Raw genomic sequence first — 20,659 nt, forward strand, 5'->3', positions numbered from 1 at the left:
AAATCCTGTCATGCACATCGTGCCTCCAGGCAGGAATTAATCAATATGTGTGCTTGCTGCTAAATAACTGCTTTGTATTGAATGGACTGGCAGCTCCAGTCTTCTGTTATTCTGCTGTCAGGACTCTAGTAGCAGCAAATTCACATGCTGCTGATTAATATTTGATGAGGAGTCTTGTGATGCTCTTCGCAGGTGGAGGTTTATATCAATGGCATTCCCTCAAAGTGTTCTGGTGACTGTGGATTTGAATGGTCCGAGGAGAAGACTCCAGTTGTGTCTGGAATCAGCCCGTCTCAAGGTGACCTTCTAAATATAAGTTGGTCATTCAGCATGAAGCATTATTAGTCATTCATCATTGACTATTTAAGGTATTATACATGCAACCAATTTTCCTGTCTTTTAAGTCAAAAAAAAAACACTAGGATTTAGGATGTAGGATGTGGTACCAAACACAATGACTTATTAAAAAATGGAAAACATCCAGTGCAGGACCAAAATATTTCACTTTTGAATATTGAATAATTGAAGCAAAAAAAAAAAAACCCGCAAAGTTTAGTGAAGTGCCTGCTTTTACAGAAAAACATATCTTAGGCTTCCTGTACATACTGTATGCTTTTATGTAAAAAACAAAAGATGGAGATGGTAGTGAATGTTAAATGTGTTGTAAATATACCTCCCCTTTTCAGGATCTAATGGCCTGGGGACTCTTTTGACTGTTACTGGGACTGGATTCAGCAATGAAAATGCCTCCATCATGGTGGGACAGGCCAGGTGCCGTGTTGAACAGATCACAGGTATGTGGCAGACGTTTTGAGAAGTGAACACTGTAGCTGGTGGTTAAAATGAGGCCGTTTTCAATCAAGAGGAAGGGATTTAATGAGATTTTGTGTACTGCATTCCAGCAACCACTCAGGTGTGCCGGCTGGGCAGTGCCGGTGCTGGTACCTACCCTGTGTCAGTCAGCTTCCCCTCTCTGGGTAATTCACGCTACGAAGACGGCAACATCCCCCAATTCACCTACCAGCTCATTGTTTCTTCTTTCTCCCCGCTGTCCGGAAGTGTGGCAGGTAGGTCATTACTCAAAAAGAAAAAAAAATGTATAACAGCTGCACTGAACTAAATACCCCAATCTATGTTATCATTTAGTCGCAAAGTCAAAAGCAGAATCGCTTTCTCTATAAACTCCAAATAACGTCATTAGAAAGAATAACCTTTATCTTCTAATATTTTTTTTCCTTAGGAGGCACACTGCTGACAGTGAGAGGCTTCGGCTTCAGCCAGAACGCCACAGTTACTGTTGGCAGTGAGGAGTGCACAGTGGTGCATGCCAGTGACACTGAGCTGAAATGCAGAACACCGGCAGTAAGTGTACAGACTGCCAACCATTGTTTTTTTAAGGATGTTATTTCCCTGTATTATCTGAGGGACTCGATGAGCTGTACCACAGGGCACTTATTAAGTGTCAGCGACCTTGCTAAAAAAATTAGCGTGCAAATGTCATGGTGCCTGTAGGTTAACATGTTTATCCTACTGATTTTGACACTGAAATGATTTTGCATGGCTGCACTAAAGCAAGCTTCTGTACTAACTTTTGCTGACTGTGGCGGCAGGTGCCAGTTATGGGGAAATTGCTAAACTAAAAACTAGTGTAACGATGAGGGGTGAGTCAGACAGTGACCTAAATGTAGTTATACTGAAATGTCTGTCTAAGGTCAGCTAATGTACCGGTTACACCAGATCCGGTAGGTTTCAGCTTTAAGAGGAAGATGGTGTTGTTTTTTCTTTCAAAAATCGCACTCTCCTTTTAACAGTTCATTCGAGCATGACAAGGTAAAGGTTTACCTTCATTATCCCAGGCCCGCAAAGAGCCTTCGCTCTAAATAACTCACTACAGTAGCTTATTGGACTTCTTTTATTTTATTTTATTATTAATAAATTCCTATTTTACTCATTTCAGGGAACAGCAGGATCACAGCCCATGACAGTGATGGTGGGAAACATGAGTCAGACAGCAAGCAGCTCCTTCAACTATGACATTAACCTGACACCCCAGATCTCAGGTCTGAGTCCCGGCAGTACCACAGTGATTGGTGAGTCTTTTTTTTTTTATACCAGTCATACATTTTATAACCTTGTGATTGAGGTAGGATCATTATAAAGGGCTACTGGGATTGGTAAACCCAGAAGAGCGCTGCGATTATTTTTCTTTGCTTCATTTAAATGAAAATTCACGTTTAGTCGGGAGGATGGGTTTTGTCCTTAAAGATCAATAGAAATCTGTCCACCGAATGCAACAGACGCAATATATAGTCTGTTTGTCCTTTGTTTACGAAGAGAACAGGATTCAATTTCCCATTCTATATTTCTCTCGCAAAACAAACCACTCAGTTGTCTATAGGCGCAGTACATTTGTCACTGGTGAATAAGTTCTATGAAAAATATATTGTTTAGGAAGATAAGATATAGACCTGCATGCTAAAAGTCAAATCAAGGGCCGCTCCTGTTAATGTTTTTTTCCCACAAGATAACACAACTAGTAGAGTAACAGATGTGAAGGGCGTGTGAATTTATGATTAGATCACATCTGAAATGCCTTTCTGATTGTTCAGGGACATATTATATCACTTTAATTATACGGTATGTGTCTGAAGGGAAGATGTATAGGATGATGTTGTGTCTGTTCTGTGTGTTTTATTCAGGCCTCACTGTTCAGACTCCGCTGTAACCACGAGCAGTCACTCACTCTTACCACTCACACCGCATTACTTTTGTTCTTGTGTCGTGTAATGTTGACTTGCAGGTTTTCTCTGTTCTAACCCTTTCTCTTGCTAAAACTCGAGAACCTGAGCTGAAGCGACTCCACGTGTCATCCTGTGTAATTATAGTAAACAATACAGAACCATCCACACAACAAGAATACCTGTTAATCTGCAGGATGATCAGTGGAACTTTTAAAAAAAAATAAATCTTGCCACTTGAATGAGAAAAAATTTCCTTCGTGGAGAAGATGTATTGACGTTTTTGTCTCCTTCTGTAGGACACCGCGTTCTTAGCATCCAGGGTTCAAACCTTGGAGGCCAGGACAACAACAGCGTCGTGTTCGTAGGCAGAAAGGAGTGCATCACCGTGCACTGGACGGCGACAAACATCACCTGCCTTCTCCCTGTGCTGCCGCCCGGCCTGCACAAGGTGGACGTACAGGTTGGAAATAATGGCTACCCCCAGACAAGGTACAGTTACTGTACAAGACATTTGCACACATAGAGATTTGGAAATACTCTCACGTAGTATATAGTATTTTTTTTGTTTGCTTGTTTTTCGTTTTTTTTTGTGTAAAATATACACAGACACAACCCACATCTAATACAAACAAATCAATTCAGAAGCTAAATGAAATAAACAAAGGAGGGTGGTTAGTCTAAGCTAGTCAGAAAACATAACAAATGGATACATGCACAGCAAAAAAAGGATATTTACATTAGACAGTTCAGTATTCCTTTTTTCCCCTTTCATTTCTCCAGTTGGGGAAGAAGTCCTAGTGAACATACCAATACCAAAATGTAAAAATATCCCATTACAAGTAAAAGTCTGGCATTCAAAGCCCTACTCATGTAAAAGTACAGCAGTAAAAGAATTTCTGCAGAAAAAAACGAGCCTGTTACTGATATATTATTATATACTGTATGTATTGTACATTATTAGATTTTTTTATATATATGTATATATATATATACACACACACACAATATAGGACATTACAAATAAGACAAATGTATATGTTAACTGACAAATTGCTGCTCAGTATTGACCAAGGATGGTTTAGGCTGACTAGATCTGACTTTCTTCAGAAACCTATATAGTATAGTAGCACTATGGTATATATTGAATGCCCAATGATATAGCTGCATTAGTGGCAAGTTAAATTACCCCTGATAGTTATACACATTGAAATATTCCAACTGATTATACACTATAGACTGAATTCACAAAAGTCAGTTATTTAAACAGATAAAGTTGTTCATCAGTCGTGCTCTTAAGCCAGAAAACATGGTTAATTTGGGACTTAACTGGACTCTTTCTGTTTTTTGTTTCATAGCAACGGCGTGAATGCGACCATTGAATACATCCTGGAAATCTACAGCATCTCCCCACTGTTTGGCTCTTTATCGGGAGGAACCAGGGTGACTGTTTCTGGCTCTGGTTTCAGCAACAACACCTCCGACAACAGAGTCTCTGTTGGTAAGCAACACGCGGCCAAGCAATTTAAAATACACTCATTACCGCAGCAATAATCTATACTAGCAATCTGTTCTTTATAAGATTTTATCAGTGAAATTGGATATCAAAAGAATGGTTCAGAGGAAAACTACTAGTACTACTAGCTGGTGGTTATCTACAGGGATGTAAATACATGCAAATATGGGAAAGCAGTGCTACAGCGTGACAGCATGTTTTATATATGATCTCACACATATTTTGTGTTGGTTTGTGGCGTGACAGGAGAAGCTGTGTGTGAAGTGAAGGCTGCGTCAGAGAATGAACTGCAGTGTGTTGTGCAGTCTGAGGAGAAGACCCACATCGTCACCAATCAGGGATCCCACCGCAGTACGTTTACGTTTCGATCCTTTGTGCGGGTGTTAAACCGAATCTGAGTAGACTAAAACTGAGTACAACAGAATGGGGATTAAATTACGGAAAACTGCTGCAAGCAAGGAAGCTATCTCCTGTAGCTTAAATGTGACCGCGCCTAGAAACTGTTTCAAAAAGAAAGATTTTTCAAAAACCTGTTTGGGCTATGTTCTTCCATAATTAGCCATATTTAGAATAGGATTTGCAAGTATCTCCGTTACATGTTGCTTAACCTCAGACAATGAAATCTCTCCTGTGTGTTATTCTGCCTGCGTGTGTACTGTTTGTATGAACAACCTTCAGTCGAACTTTACGTTTGTCTGTGTGTTCCAGCTTATGGACAGGGATATGCATGGAGTCCGGCCTCGCTCACAGTGTTTACTGGAGACACAGTAATGTGGCGCTGGGAGGCACCAGCCTTCCAGAGAGTCGGATACCGGGTCTTCAGTGTTTCCAGCCCAAGTGGCACCACTTATGAAGGGGGACCATTCACCAGCGGCGAGACCAAAACCGACAAAGGTAGAATACTGAGTTGCCAGCCCTCAACAGAAGTTATACACTCTTCCCCCAATGTTACTGAGCTCCTCTTGAATTAAATTGAATTCCATCCTTAAAATGTTTTACACTGTTATTATCAATTTGTCATGGTCAGTGTCTGGGAAGCCTTATTTTGTTATGCATGTTTTTAATGGTATGTCCTTCTCTCTTCTTTTCCTTTGATTAATCAGATAAAAGTGAAATTATGAGATTAAAATATTTTAGATAAAGATAAAGCTGGCCAAGAAGGCAGCATAAAAAACATCACTGTAATTTAGGTAGTTTAGTCCAGTGTTTCCCAACCTAGGGGTCGGACAAGAGCACAGAAACAACAAACAACATAAACATTTTGAGGAAAAACTGTCACACATGACACAGATATAATTATTTTCAGTCAAGTCCTACTTTAGAGCATATTTACAAGCTTTTTGGCCCAGGTTTTTACTTGTCCTTTAGTTAGGGGTTTCCTACATTTCCCAAAAGGAACGACAAACGAGTGTGAAATCTTGTGCATCGTTATAGGCTCTATGCATGAATGGAGAGAAAAATAGAAATAACAATAATAGTAAGGCTACACTGTAAATGCAGCTTATATTTTCTTGCACTGCATAATGTCCATGTTCATCCTATTCTTGGTGGAGTAAAACTGCTACCTCTGCCTCTTCTCTAGACTTTTTCTCTCTCTGGTGTTGATGGTTCATTCTGCTTCATTTTCCTTCAAGTTCTGCTGTGGCTGCGCTTGACACATGATCTCATCTTGTCTACATCTGACCATTTAATCATATAAATCTAAATGCCACCCAGGCAAGGTGGATTTTCCCTTTTAGTTTTTGCGACGCCACGATAAACAAGACATGTGACAAATGCGGAATATGATGCGTGCCACATAATGTGTAACAGCTTCGCACACGTGTGAGAGGCAAATGCACACCATGTCCAAGTATGCGTCACGATTTGATGGGACACATTAACAAAGTCTTCCTCTATCTCGCTTCCCTCAGGGTTTTTTGGCTACCGTTTCAATGCTCCCGGTGTGTATTACTACAGCAGTGGCTACATAGACGATGCCAGCGTCAGGCGGCTGCAGGGAGTTGTGAAAGTCGAGCCCCGGGGGGAGAAGAGCGGCGCGGTCTCTGTCAGAGTTGGAGGAATGGAAGCCAGACACGTGACAGGAGGTAAATGTATAGTTGTGGATAAAATGCTCTCACTCAGAAGCTTTAATCCTCCAGTAAATCTGAATATGGAAAAATAATACTTGAGGAGTAACAACTCATCATAGCACATGTATGATTAAATAAATCAAGTCAGATCATATGAATTAAGTTTATTTTTGAATATGTTTAGATTGAGAAGAGTCCTGTTGTGATCCGTCTCAAAATACAAGACAATTCCAAGTTTGCAAACGATCAAAAGTCTCCCCTTCAGGTTCACGTCGTGTTGCCAGAGCACCCCCAGAGTGTGTTGCCACCCCACAGTGCCAACAGACCAATGAGACTTCAGACGGTCTTTCCTTCAGCGCCTCCGCCTGCTCAACCCCAGCAGTCCACTCCATCTCTCCCAACCAGGGATCATACCACCAAGTCATCCACATCCAGGGCAAAGGCTTCAGCAACACTGCTTGCGCTAATGAGGTTAGCAGTGTTTTTTAGGACACATAAACTGTGTTTTTCTCAGCCTGGAGTTCAGTCACCTATTATTAAAGTGAATGCTTGTACGGAGCTTGTTGCGGCTCACACTGCCCTTCTCCGTGACCTGTAGGTGACAGTGGGAGATCAGCCCTGTCAGGTGATCAACAGCTCTCACTCTGAGATCAACTGCCGGCTCAGCCCCAGCAGCGAACTCCCCATCGGCGTCGCTCTCCCCGTAGCCGTCAGAGTCAACAACCTGGGCAGCGCCATCATCGCTGTGCCAAGCGAGCTCGGCCGCCGTTTTGTTGTTCTGCCCGTGGTCGACTCAGTCTTGCCGCCGGTCGGCAGCCCCACTGGCCACACGAGACTCCTCATCCACGGCTCTGGCTTCTCTGAGGGACGAGTGACTGTAGCCAGCGAGCCCTGCGCCCTTGTGTCAGTCAATTACACTTGCATTGTCTGCGACACCTCTCCTTCTCAGCCGCACACTGGTGATGTCGTCTTCCACATGGGCAGGATCCAAAGCTCCTGTCCCTCAAACTGCTCCTTCATGTACTCCCCCTCCATCACTCCCAAGGTCACCGGCATTTCCCCCGACAGCATCAGCGACCTCACTACTGTAACCATTTCTGGCTCAGGGTTTGGCAGCCATGTGGATGATGTGGAAGTTTCCGCCAGCAGCATCAAGCTGGAAGTCACCACCGTAACCAACGGCAATATTTCGGCAATAGTTGACGCTCTGCCTGCAGGCAGCCACCCGGTCAAAGTGATTGTGAGAAGCAAAGGCCTCGCATCCGGTCATGTCACCCTGAGCAGCCGTGCCCAAGCTGTCCTGAACACCAGTGTCGGCAGCCTGGCCGGAGGAACCCCTCTTGTCTTCACAGGCAACGGCTTCGCTCCAGGCAACACCAGCGTGATGGTTGGTGGCAAACACTGCAAGGTTCAGGAGGTGACTCCGGGTCTTCTTCGCTGCCTGACACCTCCTCACAGCGAGGGGCTGGTGACTGTCAACGTCTGGGTCTTCTCTGTAGAGTATCCTCCTCTTAACTTCACCTACTCCACAGCCCACACTCCTGTCGTCGGCTCCATCAGCCCCACCACCGGTAATTATGATCCTCCACATCATGTATTCATAGCAACACTTGTTCACAGTAAGTAGGGAGAAAACATTCTAGTCATATTTCAGATAACAAGCAGGGGGCTGAATACTGGACAGAAAGGGAGTTTGTTACGTTATTTGGGATGGCAGATTGATTTCTTAATCAGTGTTGACTAACTATTTTTTGAATGCACAAAGCCTCGCAATTCACTCTCTGTAAACCGTTTTTAGATCCAATGAGACAAAAAAAAACATACATTTTACTGTGTTCTCTGTAAATTTGGTTCTCTATCACTCAGACTAATTCCTACATTTTGATAGTAATTTCCAGATCCTATTGAAGAGACCAGGATCATGACTGTACTCTAAAGGGTTCAAGAACAGAATTTATTTTATTTTGTGTTTGTCATTACCGGCTTTGTGGACAAAAATGGGAGTTCTTGTTTTCAAGAAAAGCTTCTTTTTGACATGTTTCAAGTTCAAGGGTTAGAAAACCTTTAGCGCTTTGAGTAACCCCACAGTTTCAGTAAAAACAATAAAGCCAGCATCATTAGTGTAACTTGATTTAAACCTGACAACACCCATACATACCCATACCCAGACAAAAGCATACAGCGTATCTGTTCACCTGAATAAAGCAACAAAGGGAACAGAGTCTCTGATTCACTATGTTTAACTCATATACACATCCATCCAGTCCTCTGTAACCTTTCTCTCATTTCATCCACTCTGTTTATTTCCCCAAGGACCGAGCGGTTCAGTCGTCACACTGACAGGTTCAGGATTTGGCACCGACACACAGCTCATCTCCGTCACCATAAACCGCGTGCCCTGCAAGGTGTCCACAGTCTCCGACACACAGGTTCAGTGCACTGCAGGAGACAACCCAGGGGGGCCCTACCCAGTCATGCTGCATCACCAGGTCAAAGGTCACGGCCAGTCAGATGTCACCTTCACGTATGAGCTGACTCTCAGCAGCGTACACCCCAACGATGGTAAGCAGAGATACAGTCAGAGCTAAAATATTCTGATATTTCTCCTTTTTTGTTCTTTTTTTATATTTTACTGCAAAATCCCACACAATATCACCCAGCAAACATAACTAATCGAAAGCAAAATGCATCAAATTTCAGAAATGGCTAGACGCTGCGTAAATTTGTTCTCTTCTCTGACCTGTTATTCAGGCAGTTTTGGTGGTGGAGCTCTGCTGACCATCCAGGGTTCCGGGTTTGACCCGCACAACTCCACCGTGATGATCTGCGGGGAGGAGTGTGAAGTTCACAGAGAAATGTCGACATCGACCCGTCTGTACTGCCAGTCTCCGTTCAACAACGGTAAGTTTAATTTGCTTCAGTTCACCTGGATAATCCATTCGGTATCAATACTGCTTAGTCTCGGGTACTTCACTCAAACAAACAGTAAAACAATCAGATGATTATAGCATATCAAACAGTCGGTACCGTTTTTGGCATGTAAAGTCTGACTTTTCAAAATCCTCTTTTTGTCCCCCCCCCACTTTTCCAGTGTCAGTTCGATTAACTAACTACAATCTCTCTGAAGAGTGTCCTCTTATTGTCCGGCAACCAAAATCCAGATTAGCAAAGATCTGAGTGGAGAAAAATGTAGACACACTCCTCTGAGTCGCCTTCAGTGCGCTCACAGCAATAAGCTCAACAAGCAGTAGTGAGTGATGTAGTGACTGCTTTAGGGACTTTTTTACCCTAGGTTTTACCTCTCAGGCTGCACTCAGATAGCAAATTTTATAGTTAAAAAATCATTTCTCATTATTATCATTACTCTTCATCTTTACTTTTGATCATAGTTTGATATTTTCCTATCAATACACTAGAATTGAACATTAATCAAAGACAAGACTGTAAAGGACAGCGCTGCTCTTTGTTGTAAAGATGCAAATACGGCAATATCTTTCATTAAATGTCATCTGTCATCTGTATCAAGGAAACTAAAAATGATTTTAAGTAGAGGTCCACAGTTTATGTTGGGACCTTGGAAACATCAGATTAAGGAACAGTCTCATCACGAGGTCCATATTAGCTTTTCTGGACCTTGTGGGGATTTTAATTGGGGGTAGTACATTGACAACGCAGCTTTTCTAATTTCTAATTTACTTATTTGTTACCAGCTTTGTTGCTTTCTTTTTGCGAAGGGGCTGGGGCATGGTGTGGAACATTCATCCCTGAAAAGCACAATTTACTTCTTAGCCTAATAGAAAGCCTCCCCATCTTTCTTGTAAAAGTTGCAGTTAAAGCAGTAAAAATTGAAGGGCAAACGGGCTTTTCAAGTTGTTCTTCAGACAGAATCTGTTCCTACTGGTTTATGATATTTTTGGTTCCCAGCTCATTATGACAAACTCTGTCCTGTCTATATGCTCTAATGTTGACAGAGTTAGTCTTGTAGGAATGTTGTCAGCGTTTCAGCACAGCAGAAAATGACAGGCACGCCAGATAAGACAACAATAACTTGTCATGGATGATGAGACAGCTTAGACTGGTTGTTACGTCTGTGCACGCATCTTAAATTTTTCCCATCCTTTTGTTGTTGCGTCTGTCTGTCCGTCCGTCCGTCTGTCTGTCTTGCCTCGTCTCAGCCACCGAGTCGGAGCTGAGCTGCGCGGTTGCTGTCAGTAACCCGCTGGATGCCGTCACCATATTAAATGGCTTCACCTACAAATCTCAGCTGACTCCAGTGGTCACGGAGGTTTCTCCTCGCCGAGGAGGCACCGCCGGAGGCACCCGGCTCACAATCACCGGCTCCGGTTTCAGGTGCAGTAAGGGAAAAGTCTCTGCAGTGTACCGGTAACACAATAGAGAGACACACCCAGATTATGGACCACGGGTTAAGAATAAAACCCTCAATTTACGTAACACAGTTCCTATATCAAATTATAATATACTACTAACATATTTACATACTATGTCAAACTATAATGTACCTTAACACAGATTCATATAATTAAATTAAATAAATAAAATAAAATAATGTAGTGCAATGGCATGTAAGATAGTAAAATATAATAACACATAACACATCAAAATATACTATTATGACATAATGTAACATAACATTATTTTAATATAAAATGTTACAATAATATATTATGTTATCTATTGTTATTTAGCATGCTATTGTATTATATTATCCTATTATTATTATTATTATCATTATTATCATTATTATTATAGTATAGGGGTATATGATGTTAAAGTAAGGTATATTATAGTATTGTATTCTTTTATATACATCTGTATACATATTATATAACATGTATTTAACAATGCAATTTATAATATTAAATTGTGTAATCTATATAATCTGTTTTTCTATTGATTCATCATCTAATCAGTCTATCTGTTGATATATTGTGATCATTCAATTCACTCTTTCCCACTTCATTTAATCTCATCACATTCACGCACTTCCCCATTTTACAGCAATAACATGAATGAAGTCAACGTCACCATCGCAGGGACTGTGTGTGACGTCCACTCCGCCAACAACACACACATCATCTGTGTGACAAACACGCAGGCACAGTCACAGGAAACCAAAGTCAGAGTCAGCGTCGGAGACCGAGGCATCGCCAAGATGGTGAGACAGGACAGTCAGATCCCCCGACCTTACGGACAAAACAGAGTCATGTCTGTTTCATCCTCCCATCTAGAACATAATCAGGCTGATTTCATATCTTCTCGAGGATATACAGTGTTTTTCACCAAGCATTTGTCTTTTTCTTCAGGACAATGCCGATTTCTTCTACATTGATGTGTGGTCATCGAGGTTCACGTGGGGTGGTCTTAGTCCACCCGAGAAAGGCTCATTTACCGTCATCACTAAAGGCCAGACCATCCTGCTGGACACCAGCACCCCTGTGCTGAAGATGCTCCTTATTCAAGGTACAATAATTACTTTATCATGGGCATTTCTATTTACTTTGGACATTGTGCATTTGTAATGATGCGAAGAAGTTTTTTGCAGATTCCAAATCGATGATATTTTTTTGGTGATATTTTTTTTCCTTTCTGTATTTACCAATGTTTTTCTTCTTTTCTCACTTTCTGGTCACTCAATGCATTTCAAGAAGTGGAATATATTTTATATTAAATTTTTTGGGTGTTAAGTTTTTAGGATCTCTAGAGAAGCTGTTGATTTACAAACAAGCTAGTTTCTGACTGATGTATTGTTTTGGTGTAACTGGTGGCAGTAGGATAATATACTGTATATATAGTTTTTAACCTGCTGTTTCTTTGTGATCAGGAGGGACCTTGGTGTTTGACGAGGCGGACATCGAGCTGCAGGCGGAAAACATCCTGATCACGGACGGCGGGCGGCTTCAGATTGGCCAGGAGGGGGCGCCGTTCCAGCACAAAGCCATCATCACACTTCATGGCAACCTGCGCTCACCTGAACTTCCTGTTTACGGAACCAAGACGCTGGCTGTCAGAGAGGGAGTGCTTGACCTCCATGGTATGAACACTCACAAACTTCATTTGTATGCAGAAGGTTTATTTATTAAATTGACAAATGTCGCTCTGACTTTAGGTATTTCCTCTGATTGTAATATTTAAAGGTATAGTTTGACATTTTGGGAGATACACTTTTTCACTTTCTTGCCAAGGGTTAGATGAGAATATTGAAGCTGGACTCAGGATATGGTTAGCTTAGCATAGCATAAAGACTGGAAACTAAATCTGTCCATAACAGCACCTCTAAAGCTTTTTGTTCAGATTAAACAAATGAAATATAACGTGTTAAGTAGCGAGCTTTAGAGTTGCTGGTTGGCTGGTTTTGTTCCCTTTAAACAGAGCCAGGCTAGCTGTTTCCCTCTGTTTTCAGTCTTTATGCTAAGCTAAGCTAACCAGCTGCTGGCTCTTGCTTCTGAACGTACAAACATCCCACTCTGAGCCAGTAAGGGATTAAGTGTAATTATTCCTTTAAACATGCTACTAAGTGTACTCAAAATCTTTTCTTTGAAAATTGTAGCAGTATAGAGGACATAAATGTTGTTTTGAAGTTGAAATATTTGTATTAGTTAAGCTTTTTAAAGATAAAACATTTTATAAAGGAAAAACCTCTCAAAATTAACTAACTGTTAACATTTACTGCTGGAAATGAAACATCAAACAACATTGTGCTGTCCAGCACATCCCTACCTTAATGTACAGTTACTGCTGGGATGGAAAGTAACTAAGTAAATTAACTCAAGTACTTAACTATAGTTCTGGTGTGCAATTGCTTTGCTTGAGTATTTTTGTTTCATGCTACTTTATACCTGTACTCCACTACATTTCAAAGAAATGTATTGTACTTTTATCTCCACTACTTTAAACAGACAGCTTTAGTTACTAGTCCATTTTATTTTTCAAATCATATGATCAGCTTCTGATGCATTGTTCAGTGAAAAAGTATCTCCTTCAAGTTATTTTAAATATCTAAATATCTAAATATATCTAAATATCTAAATCTGGATACTTCTTCCACCAATTACTATCATCTCCTATAAATCCACAAATATGAGGCATTGGGCATCAGAAAACTGAAAAAGTCGTGACCCAAATATCCCAAAACCCCGGATTACATGTCGTTATGTCACATATGTAAGATGGCAGAGTAACTTGAGTTCTGTGTCCCGCAGGGATGTTGTTATTGGTGACACTTCACCTGCCCTCCTCAGGTGCAAGTCATTGTTGACAACCTGTTTCTCCAGGCATTCCCGTTCCTGTCCCCTGGACCCACCTGGCCCAGACAGCGACCAACGGGTCAGTCACGCTGACCCTGATGAAGGCAGTGACCTGGAAAGCCGGAGACGAGATCGTCATCGCCTCAACCGGCCACAGGTAGAGACGAGTCTCAAATTCATGCTTTTTAAAAAATACAGTTATTACTTCTGCCCTTCAAAGCAAAAATGCCATAACTCAGTTTTTGGTCAAAACTGAGTTAAGACAATAATCTGAATTTTTGACATCTTATCTTATCATTTTTATCTTACCGTAAGATAAAAATTACTATCTTATAGAAGTGTGTCCAACATCTTAGTACTTTTATTTAGATAATGGTCTCTGTGCATAAACACAATAATCACACACACACACACACACACACACACACACACACACACACACACACACACACACACACACACACACACACACACACACACACACACACACACTCACAAAGGCTGATATGTGACAGGTTGTTTGATAAAAATGTGGGTGAATGCAAAAAAAACCCTGAAGAGAAAATGTCAGGATTATACCTGACATTAACCAAATCCCATAAAGTCACCAAATCCTGCAGAGTTGAAATAAATCTCAACTCATGCCTGAAAGAGAAATGTAGTGAAGAAATATCTACATTTTACACACACTTGCCTCCTTTAAAGTATAAAAAATTATAACTCTCACACCAGTAAAATGTATATGATCACATATTTATTCAGCAGCAATTTTAGTTTACATTTTAATATTTTCTGATGTAAGTAAAAAAAATTACAAAAGTCACAGGTGAATGGCTTTTTACATTTAATGATTTATAAAGATCTTTTCAAAGCTTTGGGCAGGTCTATCATACTTACTGTATTACATTCTATAGATTTACTTCCATAAAACAAGTTGTGGAGCTGCAGGGCGAAACGTCCAGCATAATTTAATCCCAGGCCATTTATTTCTTTCCCAGGCACAGTCAGCGAGAGAACGAGGTGAGGAGGATTGCTGCCGTGTCGACCGGTGGAAAGACTCTCACCCTGACCGAACCGCTCAAGTACACTCACCTCGGGGTGACCGTCACACTGCCGGAGGGTACGGTGTTTGAGGGCCGAGCTGAGGTGGGTCTCCTCACCAGGAACATTGTGGTGCGAGGCTCTCAGCACCAAGAATGGGACGACAAGATCGAAGCATGCCCCGATGGCTTTAACACAGGTACAGTGCGGAGATTTCTGATTTAATTTTACAGTAAACACTGTGTAAAAGTGAAGAATAAAGAGGCATGATGCTGCTGTCAATAAAATCACTATTGATTCAACAAGAAAACCAGCAAATAATCACTTTTTAACAACTGGAACCAAAAAAGGATATGGGGTTGTTAACAAATTGATTAATCCACAAATTCTTTCAGCTCTACTATAGGTTAAGAAACAGGAATTTACATTGAATGGTTCTGTAAACCTTTAAAATTCAAGAAAAATAATAGATTTTCATTCAAGAATAAATATTAAATTAACAGTGTGCAATTGAACAGAGACAAAATACTATATTAAAAATGTTATGAGTGTTGTAGGCTTGACTCCTGCACATACTTTGAGATAATCATGCATTTTGTATTATCCTACTGGAGTAAGTATGCAGTATTAAAATCTTTCTCTCTCTGTGTCGTAGGTGAATTTGCCACGCAAACCTGTTTCCAAGGAAGATTCGGAGAGGAGGTCGGCAGCGATCAGTTTGGAGGCTGCATCATGTTCCACGCACCCAGGCCCAATGAGAATCTTGCAGTCGGCAGACTGGAATATGTTGAGGTGAAATGCTTAAAACTAATTTCTGCTGAAATGTCTTTACATGTACTGACAGGCATCTGTCTTTACATGTAATAATAATGATCTTAATACTTCTATTTTTCTAAATCTCACTCTCACAGTCTGTTTTTTTTTTCCTATCGTATGTACTTATGTATTTACACAAATTGGAATGATTAACTTTAAAGTCTTTATGCTCTTGTGCCACAGGTCTTCCATGCAGGACAGGCCTTTAGGCTGGGACGCTATCCCATCCACTGGCATCTGATGGGAGACATCAACTACAAGTCGTACGTGAGGGGTTGTGCGATCCATCAGACCTTCAACAGGGCCGTAACCATCCACAACACCCACCGGCTGCTGGTGGAGTACAACGTCATCTACGACATCATGGGCGGGGCCTTCTTCATCGAGGACGGCATTGAGACAGAGAACATCCTGCAGTACAACCTGGCCGTGTTTGTCAAACAAAGCACCAGCCTGCTGAACGACGACGTAACTCCCGCCGCCTACTGGGTCACCAATCCCAACAACATCGTCCGCCACAACGCCGCTGCAGGAGGCACCCACTTCGGGTTCTGGTACCGCATGCATGAGCACCCTGATGGCCCATCCTTCGACAAAAACATCTGCCAGAAGAGGGTTCCCCTTGGTGAGTTTTACAACAACACCGTGCACTCACAGGGCTGGTTCGGCCTTTGGATCTTTGCAGACTTTTTCCCCATGAAGAACGGAGGCTGCCGCTCCAGAACCCCCGAACCTGCTGTCTTCCACTCCCTCACCACCTGGAACTGTGAGAAGGGTGCCGAGTGGGTCAACGTGGGCGCCGTGCAGTTCAACGGCTTTGTCATGGTCAACAATGAGAAAGCCGGCATTGAAGCCAAGCGCATCTTGCAGTGGGCTGTGACCCGCTTCGGAGAAGACGGAGGGGCGACAGTCTCCAACAGCACGATCGTGGGCCACGTGGACGAGCTCGCACTGGGAAGCAGCTACTGCACGCACCGAGGCGTCATCGCGCCGTTTGACGATGGCATGAGTGTCCTTAACACCAAGTTCCTCAACTTCGACCGCAGCTCCTGTGCAGCCATCGGGGTAACCTCAATCGACGGGAAGTGTGTGGATCGGTGCGGGGGCTGGGCCGTCAGGTTCAGCGGCATCAAGTACATCAACTCACCCAACAAGGCCGCCTTCAGGTGGGAGCACGAGGTGCAGCTGGTGGACGCTGATGGCTCCCTCACAGGTACTCAGTCCTTAGTCTCTCGCTGCTCATTTTCTTAATGCATTGCACATCATTATCATTTAACTTTTAACCTTCTCAAACAACATCATACATACATCAACAACATAATGAATTATCTCACGTGCTGTTCGGTTGACCAACAGGGTAATTATCCCGATCCCTGGACACTTAGTTATTTCAATGAACTCCCTCTTCACCCCTCCTAATATGCAGAGTTAAAAAAAAAAAGAACAGTGAAGCCATGGCAGGCATCATCATAAAACAGCACGTATAAGTTTTAAAAGTCAAGTTAATGCGGTTTAGGTGGGCTTATCCTCCATTCCTGCGTCTGACTACACTCTGTGTTACCTCTGTTTGGTTGTTGTCAGGAAACATCAACCACAAAGTCGTGCCTATGAGCCCCTTGCTGGACCCGGCCCACTGTTCCCAGGGTGCCGAGTGGAGTGTGGGTTTCCCTGGAGCTGTGTGCGACCACACCGTCAACTTCCATCGTCTGGCGCTCAACAATCCCTCACCGACCTCTCTGAAGGCCAAGGATGTCATCTTAACGAACTCGCATGGTATTGAATCAAAAAAAACTTGTTGAAATGCCAGTTTGTTGTTGAAGAAGCAGCAACTTACAATATCTGTAGCCGCTGTTGACCTCTGCTGGTGATTAATGGGAATTGCCGTAGATTTCTGTCATGAAATACTGATCAGAGGGTATGTTTTTTTTAAAGTACGGGCTTGCTGACAGCCAAAAACTTCAGCAACCTGGAAAGTGATGAATATAATATATATTAAAGTAAAGCATTACCAAATATATAAAATAAATATGTCTGCTGTCATATAGGACTGTCTTGTCTGTTTTTTAATTGATAAAGTGTTGTTTCTAAACTCGCTATTACAGGCACCAGTGTGATCCCCTATTTGAAGAAGAGACTGACTCATAAGTTTGGCTGGATGGCCATGCTGCCCTCTGGGCAAACGTACAACTGGTACTTTAACGATGTGGACCACATCACCAACATCACTTACAAAGCAAAATTCTACGGCTTCGAGGTAAAGAAACATCCTTTGCGTGATAGTTATATAAGCAAATAATATGACAATACTACAAATATACATCACATTTCTTCTTTCTTCGTCTTTCTGCCTGTCTGCACTGATGTTTTGTTCTCGTATGTTTCCCCGCAGCCGGATCAATATGTGATCGTCAACCACAACTTCACCCAGAGTCCAAACAGGTTCCGTATACTCGATGAGAGGAACGGCTCATCCACGCCGCTGAGCTTCAGCAGTAACAAGAACGGAGACTGGTACTTCGATGACGGCTCCAACAACCTCTACTACATCGGTTAGACACACTTCAATATGGATCAATATGGATCTATCTATTTTGATGATTAGTTCATCATTAGGCAAACATTCACAGACAAACATTGGTGCCACCGCCCGCAGTCCGAACTTGTGGGCGTATTTCACAATCGTTAATTGATAACAGTGATAATCATTAGTTTCAGGCCTTCAAAGATATACTCAATAATTTTGTTATTGACTTTGATATGGCGGCACCAATATCAGCTGCTATAACAAAATCTAGGAGCAGAAAACAGTTTTATCTTTTGAAATCTTCAGCATATTCAGCAAATAACAAGTTAAAAAATCAGCTGTAACACTAGTTAAACCTGCCTTGTTATTATAATTTTTTACATTAGCAGTGTTATTGTTATAGGCCTAAATCTGTTTCTGAACAGAACAGTAACCATTAGGATTTTCTGAAAATATATTCCGATGTGCTTTGTTGATTGTTTGCCTCATGATGATCACTCACTGGAGTTTGTACTTTGTCCATTATTCAGCATCATTCAGAAAAACATTCAGTGATTGGTGCGTCTTCATTCGCTTGAAATTGTTCTGTTCCCCAAGTGTCTGGGAAGACAAGCCAGCGCAGGCGTCGTGACAGCGTTGACCGCTCCATGGCTGATGTGGCGATGAACTTCGCGGTGTACCGCTGCTTCTACCCCAACTGCATCCCGCCGACTCCACCGCCTCCAGCCACACTCGCCCCTTTACCCAGCCGCCGGCCGGACAACTTCATGTGCGTTAAAGTGATCTAGTAGGGGTTTCCGAATCGCGTCAAGTTTTTAGAGAGCTTGTAGAAGAATATCTTATTTTCTTTAGTTTGATATAATTTGGTACTTCCCTGATCCATCCTTCAGATTTAAGGGGCTAAACATGTTTCCATTAACAAGTAATAAGGATCCTGGCCCCTAGCTACTGAAATGGTCAGCAAAAATTGCTGTAACTGGAGTGAAAGTAATTTGTTGCATCAAAAAGCAAGCACTGTTGATTTGAAGTGGTTTAATACTAGACAAAAGAACAGTTCACAACTTGTTTAATTCCCAAAACTGAAACAAGTTATTCTGTGGACTCTGGTTGCTGCTAAAACGTCCTCTCTTTGTCCATTTCTCACTAGTCGGTGGTCTAATGACTCTTTCTGGAGGAGTTCGGCTGAAAATAACTTCACTGTACCAACAGAGGGCGCTGATGTGGTCATCCCATCCGGTAATGTCCAGAGGAAAAGCAAAAAAAAACCTTTCCTTTACACTGAAGGAAAGGAAAACTAACTGGCACATTTTTTTCATCCACCTGACCTGTTGCATGTCAGATGTGTGATTTTTTCACTTTACGTATGATATCATGATTTCCTTCACTGAGATGAAGCGGATGGGATGACAGACTTGTAAATAATCTCTCAAGTCTTGTCTGGTGATAAAATTTGATAAGTTTGTTTATTTTAAGAGAAAATGAATAGGAATTCATGCAAGACTTTGGATATTTGAGGGAAATTCTCTTATAAAAAATTCAGTTTGAGCCAGATCTCATGGTTGGATACGCTGACTAGAAATCCTTTGTGTCCCCGTCAAACCACAGGGAAGTGGGTCGTTCTGGACAGCGACACTCCTCCACTCAACAAGCTGACGGTCATTGGAGTTCTTGAGATCCCCGACACCATGAACAGCTCGTCCCCCAGAGCGGCTCGGTCTGCACCAGAGTACAGTGGTGTGGTGGTAGACGCTGTCTACATCTCCATCCAGGTCAGTGGGATCAATAATCTGTCCAACTTCCATGTTTACCCACTTTATCGCTTTACAATAAATCTCGTTTGACACCAGTCAGGGGATTTTAGATTAGTGAGAACTTCTGTGAATTATAACATTGCAGTAATGGGGTTAGAGCTGCAATGATTAGTTGATTAATCAGTCAGGTAACACAAAACTAATTGGCAACTGTTTTGTTAATCTATGAATCATTTCAGTCTTTTTTCAAGCAAAAAATGCTGAACATTCTCTGGTGAGTCCATAACAGTCAGTTGAATATCTTTAGCTTTGGGACCGTTGGTGAGACACAAAAAACAAACTGATGGCACCACCCTGGGCGTTTTTCACAACGTTTTAACGTTTCGTGGATTAAATGATTCGTCAACTGATTGAGAAAATAATCATCAGATTACGCGATTCTGATGCTTGCAGCCCTAGAAATTGTCAGCTTTTCAGGAGGTGACAAAACCAGCTCTCATGTCAATTAATGTGAGTTTAGTGTCTTACTGGTAGACATAAGAAGAGAGTTATTGAACATAGAGACAGTTCATGAAGGTGTTTACGTTAAAATGTTGCTGAAAGCGCTTTTTGGAAGTGATGAGTTTCATGTCTCAGTAGCAGCAACAGAAGTTCTTGTGGGGATCTAGGTCCTTGACATTATGAGCAGCAACTGAAAATCAAACTAAATCAATAAAAGAAATCCCAGTACTTCCCCTACTGTATGAGTCCCAGTGGATGAATGGTACAGTTCGTTCGGTGAGGTGATGTCTCCTGCCGTTTCAGGGCGGAAGGCTGATCGCAGGATGGGACGACGAGCCGTTCAGAGGTCAGCTGCACATCAAGCTGAGAGGGAACCACCGCACCCCTGACTGGCCGCTGCCGAACGGGCCCAACCAGGGATCCAAAGTCCTGGGT

General features: G+C 42.1%; 1 protein-coding gene across 1 annotated transcript in view; it reads left to right on the forward strand.

The window, feature by feature from the left end:
* The window catches only part of pkhd1l1.1 (PKHD1 like 1, tandem duplicate 1), a 46,075-nt gene that overhangs the window by 13,833 nt on the left and 11,583 nt on the right, over positions 1 to 20,659 (forward strand). Inside the window, exons 27-55 of the mRNA XM_040122583.1 lie at positions 193 to 298; positions 687 to 794; positions 903 to 1,067; positions 1,241 to 1,362; positions 1,958 to 2,090; positions 3,038 to 3,230; positions 4,097 to 4,239; positions 4,501 to 4,605; positions 4,963 to 5,148; positions 6,168 to 6,341; positions 6,592 to 6,797; positions 6,925 to 7,897; positions 8,640 to 8,888; positions 9,078 to 9,227; positions 10,502 to 10,676; positions 11,346 to 11,502; positions 11,651 to 11,807; positions 12,169 to 12,378; positions 13,619 to 13,748; positions 14,590 to 14,831; positions 15,288 to 15,424; positions 15,632 to 16,661; positions 17,030 to 17,221; positions 17,551 to 17,702; positions 17,838 to 17,997; positions 18,570 to 18,741; positions 19,120 to 19,208; positions 19,578 to 19,741; positions 20,528 to 20,657. Coding sequence (XP_039978517.1) covers positions 193 to 298; positions 687 to 794; positions 903 to 1,067; positions 1,241 to 1,362; positions 1,958 to 2,090; positions 3,038 to 3,230; positions 4,097 to 4,239; positions 4,501 to 4,605; positions 4,963 to 5,148; positions 6,168 to 6,341; positions 6,592 to 6,797; positions 6,925 to 7,897; positions 8,640 to 8,888; positions 9,078 to 9,227; positions 10,502 to 10,676; positions 11,346 to 11,502; positions 11,651 to 11,807; positions 12,169 to 12,378; positions 13,619 to 13,748; positions 14,590 to 14,831; positions 15,288 to 15,424; positions 15,632 to 16,661; positions 17,030 to 17,221; positions 17,551 to 17,702; positions 17,838 to 17,997; positions 18,570 to 18,741; positions 19,120 to 19,208; positions 19,578 to 19,741; positions 20,528 to 20,657 — 6,310 coding nt within the window. The remainder of the gene's footprint in view (positions 1 to 192; positions 299 to 686; positions 795 to 902; positions 1,068 to 1,240; positions 1,363 to 1,957; positions 2,091 to 3,037; positions 3,231 to 4,096; positions 4,240 to 4,500; positions 4,606 to 4,962; positions 5,149 to 6,167; positions 6,342 to 6,591; positions 6,798 to 6,924; positions 7,898 to 8,639; positions 8,889 to 9,077; positions 9,228 to 10,501; positions 10,677 to 11,345; positions 11,503 to 11,650; positions 11,808 to 12,168; positions 12,379 to 13,618; positions 13,749 to 14,589; positions 14,832 to 15,287; positions 15,425 to 15,631; positions 16,662 to 17,029; positions 17,222 to 17,550; positions 17,703 to 17,837; positions 17,998 to 18,569; positions 18,742 to 19,119; positions 19,209 to 19,577; positions 19,742 to 20,527; positions 20,658 to 20,659) is intronic.

The sequence above is a fragment of the Xiphias gladius genome, chromosome 24 (assembly GCF_016859285.1).
Source record: "Xiphias gladius isolate SHS-SW01 ecotype Sanya breed wild chromosome 24, ASM1685928v1, whole genome shotgun sequence".
NCBI lineage: Eukaryota > Metazoa > Chordata > Actinopteri > Istiophoriformes > Xiphiidae > Xiphias > Xiphias gladius.